This window comes from Suillus plorans (genome assembly GCF_016647745.1).
Source record: "Suillus plorans strain S12 chromosome Unknown HD556scaffold_56, whole genome shotgun sequence".
Classification (NCBI taxonomy): domain Eukaryota; kingdom Fungi; phylum Basidiomycota; class Agaricomycetes; order Boletales; family Suillaceae; genus Suillus; species Suillus plorans.
In genome coordinates, this window is record NW_024537440.1 from 163,559 (window position 1) to 180,432 (window position 16,874).

A 16,874-nucleotide genomic window follows, 5' to 3' on the forward strand; every position below is an offset into this window, starting at 1 on the left:
CACCTACACTTTATTTTGCTTTCGCCCAGACCACCTATAGCTACCGGTGCTCCGACATTATAACTTATGGACCTCCGGTTATTGCTCACATGAATCCATCAGAATCAAAGAACAAACAGAATCCGTGGTCATTTAACCACCGTACTCGAGCTCATTATGCATTCGACTCTGGATCTGACTCTGAATCCGAGCCCGAAATTAACTCTCAAGTCAATATTCCTTCCGACGACACTAGACTCATTCAAGAGCTCGATATCTCTTTGCGGCACGAGACTGTGGAGTACAAGCCCAACCCATGGAGTATTGCGCGTATCAATGCTGTCAGTCGTCCCCCGAATAAGGAACCCCCCAAGCAGGCGATCTCAGAGGACATACGACAAAAATCACAGCCACGGGCACCACGGGGTCGAATTGTGGATGCATTCAAAGTTCAGGCAGAGCGCAAGCCGCGTCGCGTACCCCCTCCTTTGAAGGCACCCAAGGTTACAAAGCCCAAGTCGAATATGCCTCAAGTCTCTCGGGAGCACCAAGCTTGTTCACAAATACGGAGAATGAGTAGCCCTGAACCAGGGAACTACTCGCAGCACGATAATGCATCGTTTCTTGCCAGTGGGTTCCAAACCAGACCTTCGGACATGCCCGCTACCTTGTCGTCCAACGCTCCCCAGGGGGACTTCCACGATCAGCGAGTCCAACCTCATCCGGGTGTCCCAATTCTACCCTGCACTACAGATAGCGAGCGCGGCAACATTCAAATGAGTCACGAGGCACTCTTGCAACGAAGCGAAGCGCATATATCCACCCCCGATATGAGTCTGTTGCCACAATCACGATATGACGTGCGATTCATGTCTATGTCATCTCCACTCACCAGCCGTGACCATCCAGTGAATGTTTCACACTTTCGACCAGGAGGTTATCAATCTTCCCCGCCAAGACCTTTCCATAGAAATATCAATACTTCTCCGAGAATGCTTCCGTGTAACCAATCCTCCTCACAATTTCGCCGTGGCATACATCTTACTGGTAATCGTGAGTACCTCGGTGCGCTTGCGTAATATATGATGGACGTTTTCTGCAACTCCGCAGAGCGTTTTCAAGCGTTGTCTGCATTGCCCGTTCCCCAGGTTCCAGCGGTGAGGTCCTGCCGCGCATTGCCACCTGCGATGGTTGAAGTAGAGCCTCCGTCAATGCCGCAGTGGCTGGCCTCCACCATTCACAGCTCCCTCAACCCTCCACTAGCTCAAGCAGAATTTATCGAAAGAGTTTCACGCCCGGAGCAAAACCATAACGATCTTATGTCTCCAGAGTCCAGGAAGCGTCCATACCAATCACCAACGCCATCTCCACTGCCACAACGTGCCAAAAAGTCTACGCCGAAACGTAAAATTGCGGCCTCGTCAGTTTCACTCGGTGATCACCGAACTTCTGTGTACGCGTTCGATGATGATCCTGACGCTAACTGGAGCACGGTCACGAAACCAGTGAAGAAAAAGAGTAAGAATTATAAGCCCGGTCACATATCGTCATCAGGACCGTTCAGTCTCCGTCTTCCTGGTATTGCTGTCGGAAATTCGAAGGGCCGGAGTACAGACGTGACGCGGACAGAGAAGAAGCTTGGTACTCAGACAAAGAGACGTGTTATCACGTACCTCCCACCACCACTACCACAGCGCACCGTAGCACAAATGGAAAATTCGTTCCAGATCGAAGAACACTACGTCCCCGATAACAACGCTCCCCCCTCTGCGTCCACGTCAGCTGTTCAGCCACCACAAGAGAGCGGTCGCGTATCTCCTCTACCACTAGCCGACTCTGATGATTTGACATTAGTGAATGGAGTGGACGAGCAAGTGGTCACATTTGATACTGGAGAGGTGAAGGCGCGGTATCCCAAAATTCGCAAGCTCATCAAAGAGGTGCGTATCTATCCCTGTTTTGCTTGCAAATGCCCTTGACCTTGCGTGGTAGCCCCTTGTCGCCATATTCGATGCTTAGCTGACCATAATTGTGTGGCTTGTAACAGACTCGCGTTATGCTTCCGGAGCTGCTGGGTCTTCCGAGTTGTGGGATTGTATGGCGGGACGATGATGTCGCACGAGTGGACGACACTGAAAATAGAGAAATCAAGATAAGCGTTTGGCCTTGATTGGCGCGTAGGGCTATCACATCCATTGTGTTGCTAATGTCCGCTATTCGGCTGCTGAACAGACTCGCCTATAAAGAAGAACGGGACAATACTACAGTTTATTTTTATCGGCACTCTATAGAAGATGGTGTATATTCGATGGTCCAGAGACGGGAAATCGCCTGTAATTCTTATCACACAATTTAAACGAGTATTCATTCGTCTGTGGCATAATGTCAACCAGAATTTAACCCAGCACCCGATCTCACTTCAGACGATTCTGTCAGCAATACACGGCTACTCTGACCTACCCGTGCGAGCAAGTACTGATATAGTTGATAAAGATGGTTATTCAACGTTTAACTCCTCCAGGGGCAGTCTTTGTCTCGTACCAAGAGGAGTACCTGCATGTATTATCCGACATTCAGGCCCTACGGAGATGTGACAATCCCGACGTTAGTACTATACTGTACCAGAAACACAATGACAGTTGTACGTTGTATACATTACAAGTGATACTCTGCTCGGTAGTTTAATGAAACTAGAAATGAGGAGCGAATTTGGCCAGAGCTTCTGTATCTTATACATCAGGAGGTGGTGACCATAAGCCCAGCACCATAAGTACCAGTAACTGTGACACGTGCAGTATACAATCATGCCATCAAGTCCACCCATCACCCAAAAGAATCCGATGATACTTCCCATGGTCGGTATTCTAGACGTGATTTCAAAACACTTCGCGAAGAGACAGAAACGTGGGAGATGGAGGTGTTGCGTGGACAAGGTTAGAATGACGGCGATGGCGACTCTGTTGTGTGCTTCGAGGCTGCAATTTGCGCCTTCAATAAATCGAGTTCGGCTTGCATCTCAAGTTCCGGAAGCACTATCATTGATCAAAGTAGACTAACGCTACTGAAAATGCGTACCTTCGCGATCTGGCGATCGCGTTCACCGATTTCATGTTGCTGGTAGGTGTGGCCTTGTTCCACAAGCTGCAGTGACAAACAGTATGCCTAAACTGATGACAGTGAGCAGCGAGGAGGTGATAATCGATTCACCAAGACCGCGACGTGCAATGCGGAAGGCCGTGTGGATTAACTTTGAAATGACAGTGAATGAATGTTTGAATGTTTTGAATTTCTCTGTGAAACATGATTTGGTTGTGCCAACGACTAGACAGTAAATCATGTTTTCTGTACATGTAAGAGTTTTGGATGATATCGATGATCATGGGGTACTCACACCATCATCGTCGATATCATCCGAACAGTACCCGATAGTCAGGTAAAATGTAGCACGAGAGATTATGCTCTACTGTCTGGGGGAAAATTGTAATGGTCAATCCTTGGCAGCATCGACTACTACAATTCTCCCCAAAGCCATATGATTGTTATTTCCGTCACCATCTATGTGTTCTGCGAGAGATTAACACTCATAAGTTGCCTAGTGTTCCGTTAGTCAAACCAGAGGCAAGGAAGTCCTTCAGGGGGAGGTTTTACCATGCCTGATCATCGAGGGTAGTTGGTTACAAGAGGGTTGATGTTGGCTTTGAATCAAGACATGGGAAGCGATAAGAGGTCACGCGTCACGGGTGCCGGTGATCATCGGTCCGGTTGTTACACGTGGAATTCATTCTATGCTTTCTTCCTTGTGCACTGACAGTCTCAGTCGCGGAAGTTGATTGCCTATAAGACCATCGACGTGTGCGGATGCTCTATATGATTTCAGATCCTCATTCAATCTTGCCGGCTTCGGTGTCTGGCAAACATCTTCGAGAGGAACATTGACGAAGATCTATCCCATCGGCTCCTCATTTTGCAAGCCGCCGCCCTTCAGCAGATTCCCCTTGACAGCTCCCCTGTTTCCTCGTCTCCATCTAGGCACCGCAATGAAGGTCTGTTATTGCGCTGGTGGACAAGTACCGTCAAGACCTACGGCCCCCGCTTGGTCAGGCACCCTCATTTGCTATCCCTGCCATACCCCAGCCCTCACTCGATGTATTGGTTACGGCTCTGACTGCTCTTCTTGTCACACCCTAACCTGCAGGAGCTTGCTGACCGCCTGGTACAAAATTTGCACAAAATGTGTGGCCTGCATACACAATACAAAATCTCTGAGGGCACCGCCTTTCACTCAGCAACCCTGTCTCCTCTAGCCATCGGCACAGTGTAGAACTGGAGACTGACTTGTCCGATATTCAGTTTAAACTTCGTGCAACGGCGACGATCAAGAAAGGTTTGTGTAAGGACAGTTCCTTACCCAAAAATTTCCGTATTTCGCCTCAGATGTTTGCTTGACCAGGAAATTACATCCAGAACGACGGGTCCTCACGTATATATATTATCAATCCTCATGCTTTCTTGCACTGCTCTTGTAGCGCCAGTGATACTTATTCAATGACGATTAGAACGACATCGCTGTTACTACATCTGAAGGTTGGGTAGAGCTCACGCATCATAGCATAAGCTACTGGTATCGGGCTTGTTTCTCGGTACTTCGAACACCTTTTCTCAGCTGAGGGCGTGGTCAGAGAGACTAAGCTGTCTAGTTACGAAGTGAGGCAGTTAAGTAATATCATTGCTATCATGACTACCGACACAGTACTCTGCCATTTCTGATATGTTTGATCAAAGCCCAACTTGAACAGCTCATGTTACGCTAATATCTAAGTTTGGCTACCAGCCGATATATGATTGTACAAGATCTCTCTTAGAGCACAGACTAAGAAAGACTGTCGTACCAGTCTAAGTATACAACGCATTGTAGTGCCTGAAAACAATCGGATCCAAGATTGAAGTATAATTTTTACACAGTCCCTTGTGAGTCGATGATCAGCAAAGCATCAAGAATTTGGGTCCAGTCATTTTCACAGACGGTTTCGGCGACACCTGTTACAAGCGTTCATCTGACACCCTGCACAACGCTAATGATGTCATATTAGGTGTGTCAGCGTAAGAAAGGTGATGCAAATGACTTACGAAGAGGTATAGTGGGAGATGCACTTCGCAGCTCTCGCAACGTCCACCACCGCGCCGGAATTTCCAGCTTGTGTGGTGACAATCATGGTCCACTCTGAGACGCTCCATGGTCTCCCTGATCATACGCTGTCTGACGGTGTTCCTATCCGAGCCCGGCGTTGTTGTAGTTGGCGTGGGCTGTGGCTGTGGCACTCGTGTGGACCATGCTGAAAGGAATGCTCGCGTTTCAGCACGACGAGTTATCTGAGTCTGGGAAGGGGGTGCTGCAAGAAGTGCTGGTGCTGGTTCCTCGCGATTAAGAGTCGTGGTACGGGGTAAGACAGGAGGAGGTGCTGGGGTAGGTGCCTGAGGACGACGAGTCGTGTGCAAGATATTGGCAACTGGTGCTGGTCTGGGCGCTGCCACAGGAACTTGTCGAGGAGGAACCGGAGGAATATTGACGACTGGCGCTTGTCTGGGCGCTAGCGCAGGTCCCGGTCTAGGCAGATCGATAGGCCGATTCCTGGCAGCGCCAGCAGCTGGCACTGGTTGGCGTGCTGCAGGTGCCTGTCGGACAGGATTAGCAGGCTGTGCGTGACGCTCAGGCAGTAGTTGAGCATCCACGCGACGCTCTGCAGCAGCAAGCAGCCTGGCCTCGTCCCACTGCGGGCACCTGCAGCTCTTCCAGAGTGCTTTGCACAAATAGCAAAACTCTGTCCTGCATCTGCAGGTCATGTGGAAACACCCCATGTTGAGCTCGATCATCTGAGCGCAGCCTGGACAGCGTGCCCACCCGGAGGCGCGGCTGAGTGTGAGAACCTGCTCAATCTCTGCATCGGGAGTGCAGAGATGGGTGATCCCTTCGTATCTACCACGACATTTTCCACATGTAGACGTCATACACGTAGGGGATGTGCATCGAAAGACCTTGCTGAAAAACCCCTCATGCAATGGCCCGAGGAAACGGCTGCACGCTGGTGAAACACAATAAACGCGCTTCATGGTCCCAAATTCTTCAGCTTTGAGGGTAAACTCAGCGAGGACTGTCTGTGCCAAGTGAGACCGAACTTGTGGGAGTGGAATGTTCTGGCGACAACATCTAGGAGGGTACAAACTCTCATCGCGAGTTGCTGATTGGAATAGGTCGGTGACGCAGCCGATATCATAAAAGTGGCCGCATGGTGCCCGAATTTCCACTCCGAAGATGGGGTCCTGACAGATCACGCAATCGTGGCCAGTAGCCCTACTAGTAGTTATGATGGATTCAGTAACAGTATGTTAGCATAATAGGTAGTAACGCGTCTCACCGAGGAGCTGGCCTAGCCGCAGTGGTGGGCGCTTGAGCTGGGTTTGCCAGTGTTGGTGTCTGACTATCCGACACAGGCGCCGAAAACAAGGAGGCAAACCATTGGCCCCATGTTTGCGTTTGTACTAGCGTCGCGCTGTAATTCTCATCAGATACTGCAGAGGAACGTTACACTTGCAAACGTACTTTCTCAAGCTAGTCAAGGCGGGTGTTACTGTTGCTGGCCTGCTTATCCGAGTCAGTTTTAGCTTTGAGAGTCCCGTGATATATAGCCTTACCTAGTAGGCACAGGATCAGGCTCTTCAACAGCAAGTCGCTGGGCAAATTCCCGATCAGCATTGAACTCCGCAAGTTCTCGAGCATTCTGCATCAACAATGCGAAGGCAACTTCGCGGTCAGTGAGTCCCTCTCCTCGGTGCACTCTGTTATCATATAAGGTCTGCAGTCTCTCTACATCAGAGAGTTCCAGTTGCGCAATCATACGGGTAAGATCCTCCTCATAGTTGTCTCTATCTCTTGTACCAGGGACCGGACGTGGTCGTGAGGGACCAGCGATGTTCATGGTGGCAAGAGAGAAAGAGTCAAGCGCAAGCGTGAGAGCCTACAACGACATTCGACTAATTTCTGGATGAGCGGTGCTAACACGTGCCGAACCTTAGCGTAATGTAGATCACTGAGCGCTGTTCTAATGACCTACACGTTGTGCAAGACTGCTTATCATCGGCGATGCATCGACGAACCCCGGATAGTTGCAGTTCTATTTTACTGTAGCGTCCCCCAATAGCCCCTAATCCTACATCTGAACAGCCTGTGATTAGCTCAGATCGAATACGTCCTTCAAAATCTCGACAAGCTCTTGATCTTCAGCATCAGCGCTTGTAGGACTAGGGCAGCCTTGCTCGGCTGCAAACCTCTGTGCATACTCACGAGCCTCGTTTATCTTGAGGACGGTGGGCATGCCGAGCCGCTTGCCATCGTCAACAGAGCGACTCGATTGTTTACACAGAAGAATGTAGGCGGGCAAGAGGAGCGATTTGTCGAGGTTGTACTTATCATAGGTGATAATTCGCTCGACAGGTTTCATGTCGAGCTTTTGCAGCTGCCGGACTGCCAGGTCTCGCACACTTGGAAAATTCCATCGTGTAGCCAGGTCAAGGATGGTGATCCAGTGGTCTATGGGTTGTTCATCGTACATATATTGCCTTCGATTCCAAACGCTCAGTCCGCCGATGAACAAGAGCGGGGAAAGAGGACTCACGGGTTGTAGAATACCCACAGCAGTCGCTCGAACTCACTGATCTTGACATCATCGAGTCGAAACGCTGCCTGGTCGGACTGACCATCTTCCTGTGGCCCAGCTGCTCTGAATCCCTTTCGGAAATATTCGGATTCTCTTTCAAAAAAGTACTTGTGTACGCGAAAGACGGTGCCCGCGACCTGTTTGACGGCAGGTATTAGGACCATCACGATGAAACAAAAGGAAGACGTGCATGAATTGATACGCTACCGTCATGCAAGTAATACTTGGGATGGCGTGTTATTCGGGTCATGCCCATATTTTTGATAGTTAAAACTGATTGATAACGATGATGTGTCGGAACTTCTCCCCGGACCCCACTTTTATCTAGTGCCATGGCCGCAGCATACCTTCCGTATTCCATTCACATGTGTGTTATTTGGTGACAAAATTATGGCAAATGTAACCAAATGTGCAGAAAGCTCTGAATCGCCCAATAAAAGGCTTCTGTTGCAACGTTGAAGATCAAATGAAGATTCATTCAGAAGATAATCGGCTAGAAGTGCGGCGATAGGTCGTACACGAGGCATGGTGGGCTGTGTGCGATGGCAACAGCATTACAAGCAGCATCAGGGTCCAATATATAAGGATCCACATATCATCCTTGAAAGAAGTAGCACTGATAACTGATCAATCTTCAACCGTCCTCTGCTAGCTATTTTAGTAGGAATCGCGACATACATTTCGCATCGCGGCTGTTTTTCCATCGTCTGAGATGAGTACAAGACCAACAACAACCTCAAGAGAGGTACTCCATTTACAATAATCCCGTCAATATGATGCGTTAGCTGGAATGATTTCCACTTTTGAGTAGGGCTTTGATGAGGAAAGTGATCTATGTAGGTGCCTGAATAATTCTCGAGTAGAACGTCGAGTGGCTCCGGGAATCGCTGCCCGCCTACGAAGTAAGACGCCCACTGTTCCACTGGGACGCCTTAGTCGGTATCGGAATCCGTCTGAGAATCTGATCCTACAAATATTTAGTGGAACATCACTCCAAACAATGCAGGGCAGTACTGACCGATGTCATCTGAGAATTTAAAAAGGCAGATGGGAAGTTACATCAAAGCGGAAAGCAGGTCCTAATGTTGAAAATCTAGCTGGACGCTTGAATCTTTGAGAAAGCTCGGGCAGCCAATTCAACTGTCTCAGAGCATGTTAAGTTACTTGACAGCCTCAGATGCAGTTGTAAGTGCCGCAGCGTTGTTCAGCCACAGTGGACCTTGGTGGTTAACGTTAACATTGAAATTTCAAAGTTGTTCGATTGACACGTTGCAATAAATTACATAATAACCAATGTGCTTTCGGCCACTAACATCGACCGGGCCAACCTTAAAGCTGGCGAATCTTTGCCCATGCTACGTGCTTGACACATAATTTAGGATCGTTATGGATGATGATAGTGCTGAGATCGAGCTCGTATGTTTTTCCTCCAGGTGGATTCGCGAAATGTTGACCGTTCTGTTATGATGCAGCTAGAGCAGAACCTTAACAAAACGCACCAGATCTCACAGCGGATGACTTGTGCGTGATTTCCAGCCATGTCCAACCGTGACTAGTTGACTGTTGACTACGCTTCATGATATACTATGACAGCTATCCTGACGAATTTTGACACTCGTCTCGTGAAACTTGAGAAGTCTATCCTACCACTATACAACTCGACACAAAAGCTTAAACAACGGGCTCATAGTTGGTAGTCCAGATCGATTCATAAACAAAAACTCATCTGGTCATACGCAGATATTGACCGCGCTCTGCTAAAGATCGACGAGGTTGCTAGTAGTCAAGATGGCATTGCCGTAGAAGAGGGCCTGATTTTACGGGGGTATGTCACAGTTCGATCAAGGCTTGGTACATAACTGAATCATGAATAGGCCGCAACTTGGTCAGCTTGATGCCTACATTGATATTCTTGAACGCCTCAATGCTGCCATTGCATTCAAATCTTCTGATGCAGATTCCAGGGATATGGTACGATTGAAATTCATTTGTCGCCATTTTACATGCCTCTAATCATCTTTCCAAGGCGCGACTGTTCGAGACTGGTGCGAAGAAGCTTTCCCAGTTGTATACGAAGCTTGTCGCAGAAGGCTCTTCAGGATCTCCACCCGTTTCAGGTCTTGCATTCATGCTCACTGAGTTCCCCCCTTCCTTGATGTCCTCCCTTACACCCCTGGTCGCCTTCCTCCGTACTCTACCCCTTCCATCAACGCATCCCTCTCACCTCGCTGCTTCGGCTATCTTAAACACGCTCAAAGATGCGCAGCGAGGGTATGCAGACATGCGCGGGAATTGGAGTCGCAAAGCGCTCGAAATGCATTCACGGCGAGTTATAGACCGAGCCGAGACTTTAGATGGCGTGGCTGCCGGGAAGGAGTTCAGCCTCTGGATAGATAGTTTGCTCAGGGTCACCGAGGTGTTTTTTCTAGTTATCGTCCCTATTTTGCAAATTCTCAACAGAGCGCGAATACACAGACCGAATACACTCTCCTCGCCGAACTCGCCCCGCTGTCTAGCAACACCCTCATTGCATCGACTTATGACACCCTTCTTACTCCTCTCCTAACCCTCTTCACAGACACCTTGTCATCCCTGACATCCCTCATCAAGCGCTCACTACACAAATACACGTTCCACGCGCTTTCTGCGTTTTCTGCTCTATCGATGTCTCAGAGTCGCTGGGAATCTGTGTTGGCAAGACGTGGACGGGAGGGGAATGAGTTGCGAGATGGGCTCAATGCGATCCGTGGAGTATGCCTCAGGAGCTTTCCCGAATTATTGGCTGATTTGAAGCTTGCCGCTGTCGGCAAGGGGGGCAGTGACCTGAGTGTCAGCTTAGCGGACATCACTATATCGGTATGTTAAGACAGTCCTTTGCCTTGTATTCACCCGCACTGAACAAATGTAGACCGTACAGTATCTGAATCGCATACCTGATGTCCAGGACGCTGTCGGGTCTGCATTGTCTGCGCTCGGGGATGGAAACTGGAGAATGGGTGACGGAAAGCAAGTAGGGAAAACTGCAAAGTCCAACTCTGTAGAGGTGAAGGAAAAAGTCTTGATTCAGCACTTTGTTTGTGGGTTGTTTTTTCTTTCCATTATCCGAATATAATTCATTCAATCTGCAGACGATGTAATGAATACTCTGATCGGAAGCCTCACAACTTTGTCACGCACACAACGCCGACCTCCCTTCGGTTCTGTGTTCCTCCTCAACAACATTTCGCATCTTGTGTCTCACCTCGTCTTGCGCCCTACAAACCCCAACACACCTTCCCTGCTGTCTAAACCTACGATAGACTTCCTCACCTCGTCATGGCGTACTGCAAAGGCAGGTTACTTTGATGCTAACTTCTCACCCCTCATGCAGGCGCTCGCCGACGACACACGAGATAAGACGAGCGGTAGCGGTTGGAAGGCGGCAGCGAAGGAGAAGTTTACTCGCTTTTATGACCTGCTTGAAGAGGTTGGAGAACGACATCGAATGGCAAAAGTGTTGGATGAGGATCCAGAGGAGAGGAGCGCTGTTGGGGAGGAGGTAGTAAAGCTGGTTGTTCCATCGTTGCAACGGTTCATGCAAAAGCAGAAGGAGAGAGAGTTCAGCAAGAGTGAGCTTCTTGCCCTTGTCGTGCGCAATGAACTAACACTTCACCAGATCCTCAAAAGTGTAAGTCATCCTTTATTTTTGCGCGAATCTACTTCCTTTGACAACTCGTCCTTTAGATATCAAGCTGTCTCCTGAAGAAGTGGAGTCCCGGATCAGGAATTTCTACAACTAGTTATCAATTCACATTATAATCGGACTTCGTTCTACGTTGTTTCCCTCCCTGTCTTTCGGGTACGAGTCGATCACCAAGTAGGATGTTCTGCTACAAGTTAGGCCCCGCCACACCGGTCAGCATTAGAGTTTTACGCCGCATGGTCTAACAAGGAACTCTACAATGCACGAACCTCGAATAGGTTCCATGTTGATGTTCGTGTTACCCAGTAGCCTGTAGACTGATCATAATGATCATATGCGCACGCTGACGTGGTTATATCCCAATGGTAATCACAGGTAACCAATCGGACTAGCTCCTCCTATTGCAGATTATATGCAGACTCTTGAATGCCGATAAAAAGCGTTTTGCCAAGTAGCGCGAGGTACAAGGGCTTTGTATGTTGTGCCTCAAAACATTCATTGCGCAGGTCCAGGTCCCAGACAGGATAACGATGGACACAGGAATTGTGCCCTCAGATGGCCCTCATGCACATGAGCGATAAAAGAACGCACTCGATGGTGCCAGCAAAGTCATGTTTTTCACCACGATCCCTATCCACTATTTACCAAGAAATGATCCTGTCCCACTGACCAGGGGGAACCGGTACTGCCAGCGCGAGCGTCCAGCACTATCCTTTCGGCCTCGTTTTAGGAAGTCAACACGTATCCCTTCAATAACTACAGCTTCCTGGAGCCAGGTATCCAGGTCCTCGTAATATCCGCTTCTTATTCTTTCACCAGAACTTTAATTTAATGTTCTTCCCAGAGTCTCCAAGCGCCAAGTTGTAGCGAAATATTTCTTATCAGTTGAATGGAGGTATTGACCGAAGTCTTGGGACAAGCCTGGCGCTTGGAAGATAGATATTCCTGATGAAGGGACGATTAGGATGCAGGGCATCGTGCAATGAAGCGTTGGTGCTGCCGCCACTTTGTGATGGCGATGAATGCTGTGTCGACGAAAATTACAGGTTAATAGCGTCTCAAATACGGTGAGCACCCTCTGATGAGTCAAATTTTGAATCCTTCATCACTCATCCCACACAACAGTACGTAACTGGAGCAGCGATCTTCTGGCTTGTGGTCGTTTAAGTTGTGGCCCTCATACTCCCTTGGCTAGAATTTATGAATTGTCAGGAATTTCAGCCTGACAATGTGTGGGTTTGTGCAAGATTTCGCAAGAAAGCTAACTGCTCCAGTCTGATAGGGCAACCTAACAGATTGAGCAATACTAGTTTTCGATTGACCATTTCCAGAGTCAGTTTGTACACACGATCGCAAAGCAATGGTATCGAACAGTGACAAAGATGACTAGTTGACTAAGCGACAAGTAACATGCTGCAGGGTTCAGATATCGTATGCCTACCTGGATCTTGTCGGGCATTATTGAAAGTGGAGTAGGGAGCTGTACGGTATGTAGGACCTAGGTGTGTTCTTATCAGGTCTATCGTGTGCAATACATATTTATATTTGATCTTCGAGCTACACCGACAGTGTGAGGCTGCGCTATGGACTGATCTGCATGCCCCCCAATGATAGTATTCTTCTTGTATCCTCGCACGTCTTATCTTAGCCCAATACCCCCTATATTTCACCAAAATTTTACGCCAGCTCCAATATGCAAAAATCTGTAAGTTTTCTTCATGCGCGTTTCAACTCTACAAATCACTGGTAACCCGCGCGTCAGTATCAACGGCCATACTGCACCGATGTGAAAGCAGAAACACGACTCACTGTGCAGACAAAAAAGGTCTACCATGCAGGTAAGTCATATTATCAAGTCCAGGAAAATGTTGATACTCACGCATTCGTTATAAGTGCACTGCGGGCTGCTGCAATGCGAGTCAGAAATGCAAAACCTGGCACAGTGATCGGCGCTATCCGTGTCACTGGTAGCAGGCATGGCAGAGACTGATGATGCTAAAGCAGTCACGACGGCGAGGACAAATGCAGAGGTGAAACGCATTGTTTGTGATTCGTGTGATATGGGATCAGGTAATTCTGAAGGCAATTGTAACGAGACGGCGAGCTTTTATATTTTTCTTTTGGATTTCTGTCGCGTGGATGTGCCTCCAAACGGATACATATCTACAGTGCCAGCAAGTTTATTGGCAGGTGTGGAAAGGTGTGGAACTGCTGAACGTTCGCGTTTTCAACCGGCCGTTGACTCGGTATCAAAACCACCGTGACTGACTGGAGAGATCTCTGTGTGCAACCGTATGAGTTGAAGATCCTCTTTACATGGTTACAGCCATCTAATATCTGACATCGCATGCCGGGATCAGAGAAATTCTGATACGTAGCATAAAGATAATCGTTCCTCACACAGAGTGAACTCTGAATACGTGTCCTTGACTTCTACTTCTGGCTGGAGACCCGCCAGCTGTCGGCAATCATGATTCATGACCCAGATTCATTTCGACTGTCGACGTGTGGTACCAGTGAGATAGATGCCGTGTGCAAGCCTCATCAAAATATCTTTGTGTCAGTCGCTGGAATGAAAACAACGTGTTAGATTGGCACACAGAGAGCGCTTGTTTTGCATGGTCGGTCTTCTCTCATTTATGTTCGATGGTAGTCATAACGTCGGTATAATACAGATACATCATGTGTCACAGCAGTACCCCTTTTGTCATGCTATACCGAGCTCTTTTGCCAAGATCTGGAGACCCTACATCATTGCATTCATCAAGAGATATATAGACAGACAGAGGAAGGTAGCCCACCAGGTGTTTACTGGAGAAACGCGAGATCCCAAATGGACCAGAAGCAAACCAAAGTGCCGGATGTCCAGAAGGTCGATATGTCTGATTAAATTCTCCCTCTGAGTCAAGGCCGAGCACCACAGGCGGAAGAAGTTGGTCGGTAATGTCATTGCCAAGAAGAGCTCTCGCGGTATTCATGATGGGTTCATTTCCTGTACTAGAACGTGCGTGAGAAGGATCGACGAGAAATTACCAGTCATATCATACGCTAGGACGATAACGTCTGCTGAAAGCTTGGAACCGTCTTCAAACGTGACCCCATCTTTTTCAAAGTGACTGATGTCTCCTTGCTTTATCTGGGCGTATATCGCAACAATCAGACAGCCCTCAGACAATGAATACAAGTCCTACCTTAACTCTGCCTTCGATTAGCTTACTACAGCTAATGCCAAGCACTGCATGGTGTTTGAAATGTCGCTCATCTCAAGAATAAATCCTAACATACTAGTTCCTGACGACTGGCGGATGAACACAAATCCTTCTAGTCCAACCTCGCCACTACCGGGCGAAGGTTCCCAAGTTAAGTTGAATCCAATTTTGCGCAAACCGTCGTGGAGTTCCTTGTCGAGCATCTTCGTGTGTTGTATCCCACCTGAAATTTTCAGTTGCAGGAAAAGAGCCTTAGGCATTGAATTATTGCGGAAATCTAGTTCCTCGACAGGGGTGCCATCGGGGAAAGGCGACTTGTAGTAGGTTTTCTCTGCGGTAGTCGAAGACATAACACATGTAGCGCTTCTTTGGACCATTGTTACCTTTCTTTCCTTATGAAATCAAGACTTTGATATTGTTCAATCCATACACACCTCAGTGGCGCCATGCGCTACGAAATCTTGGCATATGTCTGCACTAGCATTGGCCTGACGCTGTCATGAGTGTGCACGCAAGTGTGAGATGTAGACATACGACTTACCGCACCCACAACGACAACGTGTTTGCCTCGGAATTGCTCTGCATCTTTATGAAAGTCAGAATGATACAAGGCTCCTTGAAATTCATCCATTCCATTCCAAGTAGGAATGTAAGGACCCCCGCTTCCTATGGCAAGTACCAGGTACTTCGGGTTAATGAATACTTTCCGGTCTCCGTGCTGGACTTCCACAGTCCATCTTGCGGATGATGAGTTGTACACTGGAGGTGAGGCTATGCTACTCGAGAGCCAGATACACAATTCCTGGTGCACAGCATATGAATCGAGGAAATTAGCAAGTTGCCCCTTAGGAATATAGTTGGGGAAGGTTGTCCTAACATTACTGAGATAGATTATACCTTAAAATGGCGGCAAACACATACGGATATGGACTGTAAAGCACTGTGTATAGATAAGCCCAAGGCCTCTCATAGAAAAAATGATAAGACGCACTGGAGGTTTGGTATGCGGGACTATGCAGCGTAAGATTTGTGTACCTGTGTTTCGTATCTAGTATGACAAAGAATGACGCACTATCGCTGTGTTTGTACATACCGGTGTCGCCAGGAGTCTCCGACACGCGCATTTTTCTCAATCACGAGCGTACGGATGCCCAACCTACCCAGCCGCGCCGCAGACATAAGGCCAGCTTGTCCACCACCGACTTTTACGCTCGTCAAGTCATCATGATTAATGAAAGGAACTGCACTGCACCGATCAAAACAGTGGGGTCCGCCTCTATAGCACGGAATCTTGCGTCAACATCTTCCTCCCAAGTCATTTTTCGATCCTCATGTAGGCCGTATTGATCTGCGGAAGACTCCTCGTGCCCGACGAGGTCCTGCATGTTTGTGAAAAGGGTTAGAGCTTTCCACTTCCCATCGGTATCTTGCGTCAGACGGAAGAAACCTCGCCCGAGTGCAGCCGGTTTCGTAATGGTGAATGTGAAAGCACCTTGTACTCCTTGAATGCCTTGTGGACCTGGCAGTTTGAATGGTGAAGGCGCATTTGCGGCGATGCGATCGTCTAGCTTGAAGTCACGAAGACCAGAATGTTCAAGTCGGGTCTTTCCATCAACCACCTCCGAGAGGAATCCGTGTATTTTTTCCACACCTGATAGCGTCCTGAAATCCCAAGAGAAACATAGAAGATCTAAGAGAGAACACTTGTGAGTACGCCTCCGTTTCTTGGGCAAGCACCGACCTCTGAACCACCCGTCCGAAAGGAAATGGCTCACAAATGAGGTAGAATCTCCGGTAGACGACGCAACCTCTAAGCTTTTGAGCCAGTCAACGGAGATTGCATAACGGTCCTCTGAAGCCATGTTGGTAAGGCAGGAGATAGTGAACGTGAATTAGGGCAAGTATGGAGATATAAGCAAAATCTGTGAGTTCATGGTACGCACCCTGTTATCAGTCGGACTTCAGGTGGCGCATCAGCAAAACTCTTCAAATGTCACAACACGTAACATTACCTGATTAGGAATTGTGAAAACGTTCGAGTATTATGACGCATATATGCATGCGTCATACGAAGCTTACGTGTCATAAACACGTCACGACCCTCACACGAATCTTAACACAGTTCAACCACAGTGACAGCGACATATATTGTAGTTATAAGGTGGTAGTACTATTATATGTACCTCGTTACAGTAACAAATGAATATATGTGTGTTAGAAAATTTTAATCTGCCTCCCCATAATGAGATTTAAGATGGGTGACTCAACAGCGGATCACACAACAGATCAAAC

The 16,874-nt window shown here is 48.1% G+C and overlaps 6 protein-coding genes across 6 annotated transcripts; 3 read left to right on the plus strand and 3 right to left on the minus strand.

The window, feature by feature from the left end:
• Positions 1-2: 2 nt before the first annotated feature.
• Positions 3-1,485, plus strand: HD556DRAFT_763413 (uncharacterized protein). The gene has a single exon (XM_041311548.1). The coding sequence runs from the start codon at positions 90-92 to the stop codon at positions 1,056-1,058; it is 969 nt and encodes a 322-aa protein (XP_041156768.1). The 5' UTR covers positions 3-89; the 3' UTR covers positions 1,059-1,485.
• Positions 882-2,384, plus strand: HD556DRAFT_763421 (uncharacterized protein). Its single transcript, XM_041311549.1, has 2 exons — positions 882-1,919; positions 2,027-2,384. The coding sequence occupies exons 1-2, from the start codon at positions 1,062-1,064 to the stop codon at positions 2,147-2,149; spliced, it is 981 nt and encodes a 326-aa protein (XP_041156769.1). The 5' UTR covers positions 882-1,061; the 3' UTR covers positions 2,150-2,384.
• A 2,288-nt stretch (positions 2,385-4,672) lies between these two features.
• On the minus strand, positions 4,673-6,983 carry HD556DRAFT_763473 (uncharacterized protein). The gene is made up of 5 exons (XM_041311550.1): positions 6,670-6,983; positions 6,578-6,616; positions 6,393-6,527; positions 5,107-6,331; positions 4,673-5,051 (listed from the first exon to the last, which is right to left on the minus strand). Exons 1-5 carry the CDS (start codon positions 6,951-6,953, stop codon positions 4,995-4,997), a joined length of 1,740 nt encoding a protein of 579 aa, XP_041156770.1. The 5' UTR covers positions 6,954-6,983; the 3' UTR covers positions 4,673-4,994.
• A 222-nt stretch (positions 6,984-7,205) lies between these two features.
• HD556DRAFT_1243320 (uncharacterized protein) lies at positions 7,206-7,941 on the minus strand (the record flags this gene model as incomplete). Its single annotated transcript, XM_041298359.1, has 3 exons — positions 7,206-7,593; positions 7,650-7,828; positions 7,867-7,941. 3 exons carry the CDS (start codon positions 7,939-7,941, stop codon positions 7,206-7,208), a joined length of 642 nt encoding a protein of 213 aa, XP_041156771.1.
• Positions 7,942-9,077: 1,136 nt separating this feature from the next.
• Positions 9,078-11,470, plus strand: HD556DRAFT_1243327 (Cullin repeat-like-containing domain protein; the record flags this gene model as incomplete). Its single annotated transcript, XM_041298362.1, has 11 exons — positions 9,078-9,107; positions 9,164-9,212; positions 9,285-9,380; positions 9,432-9,516; positions 9,566-9,662; positions 9,718-10,107; positions 10,167-10,547; positions 10,600-10,768; positions 10,820-11,299; positions 11,347-11,358; positions 11,415-11,470. 11 exons carry the CDS (start codon positions 9,078-9,080, stop codon positions 11,468-11,470), a joined length of 1,845 nt encoding a protein of 614 aa, XP_041156772.1.
• A 2,512-nt stretch (positions 11,471-13,982) lies between these two features.
• HD556DRAFT_1274926 (FAD/NAD(P)-binding domain-containing protein) lies at positions 13,983-16,652 on the minus strand. Its single transcript, XM_041299219.1, has 12 exons — positions 16,595-16,652; positions 15,835-16,541; positions 15,676-15,784; positions 15,574-15,617; positions 15,504-15,522; positions 15,124-15,454; positions 15,017-15,070; positions 14,659-14,965; positions 14,565-14,608; positions 14,421-14,509; positions 14,175-14,370; positions 13,983-14,119 (listed from the first exon to the last, which is right to left on the minus strand). Exons 2-12 carry the CDS (start codon positions 16,442-16,444, stop codon positions 14,081-14,083), a joined length of 1,842 nt encoding a protein of 613 aa, XP_041156773.1. The 5' UTR covers positions 16,445-16,541; positions 16,595-16,652; the 3' UTR covers positions 13,983-14,080.
• Positions 16,653-16,874: the final 222 nt, after the last annotated feature.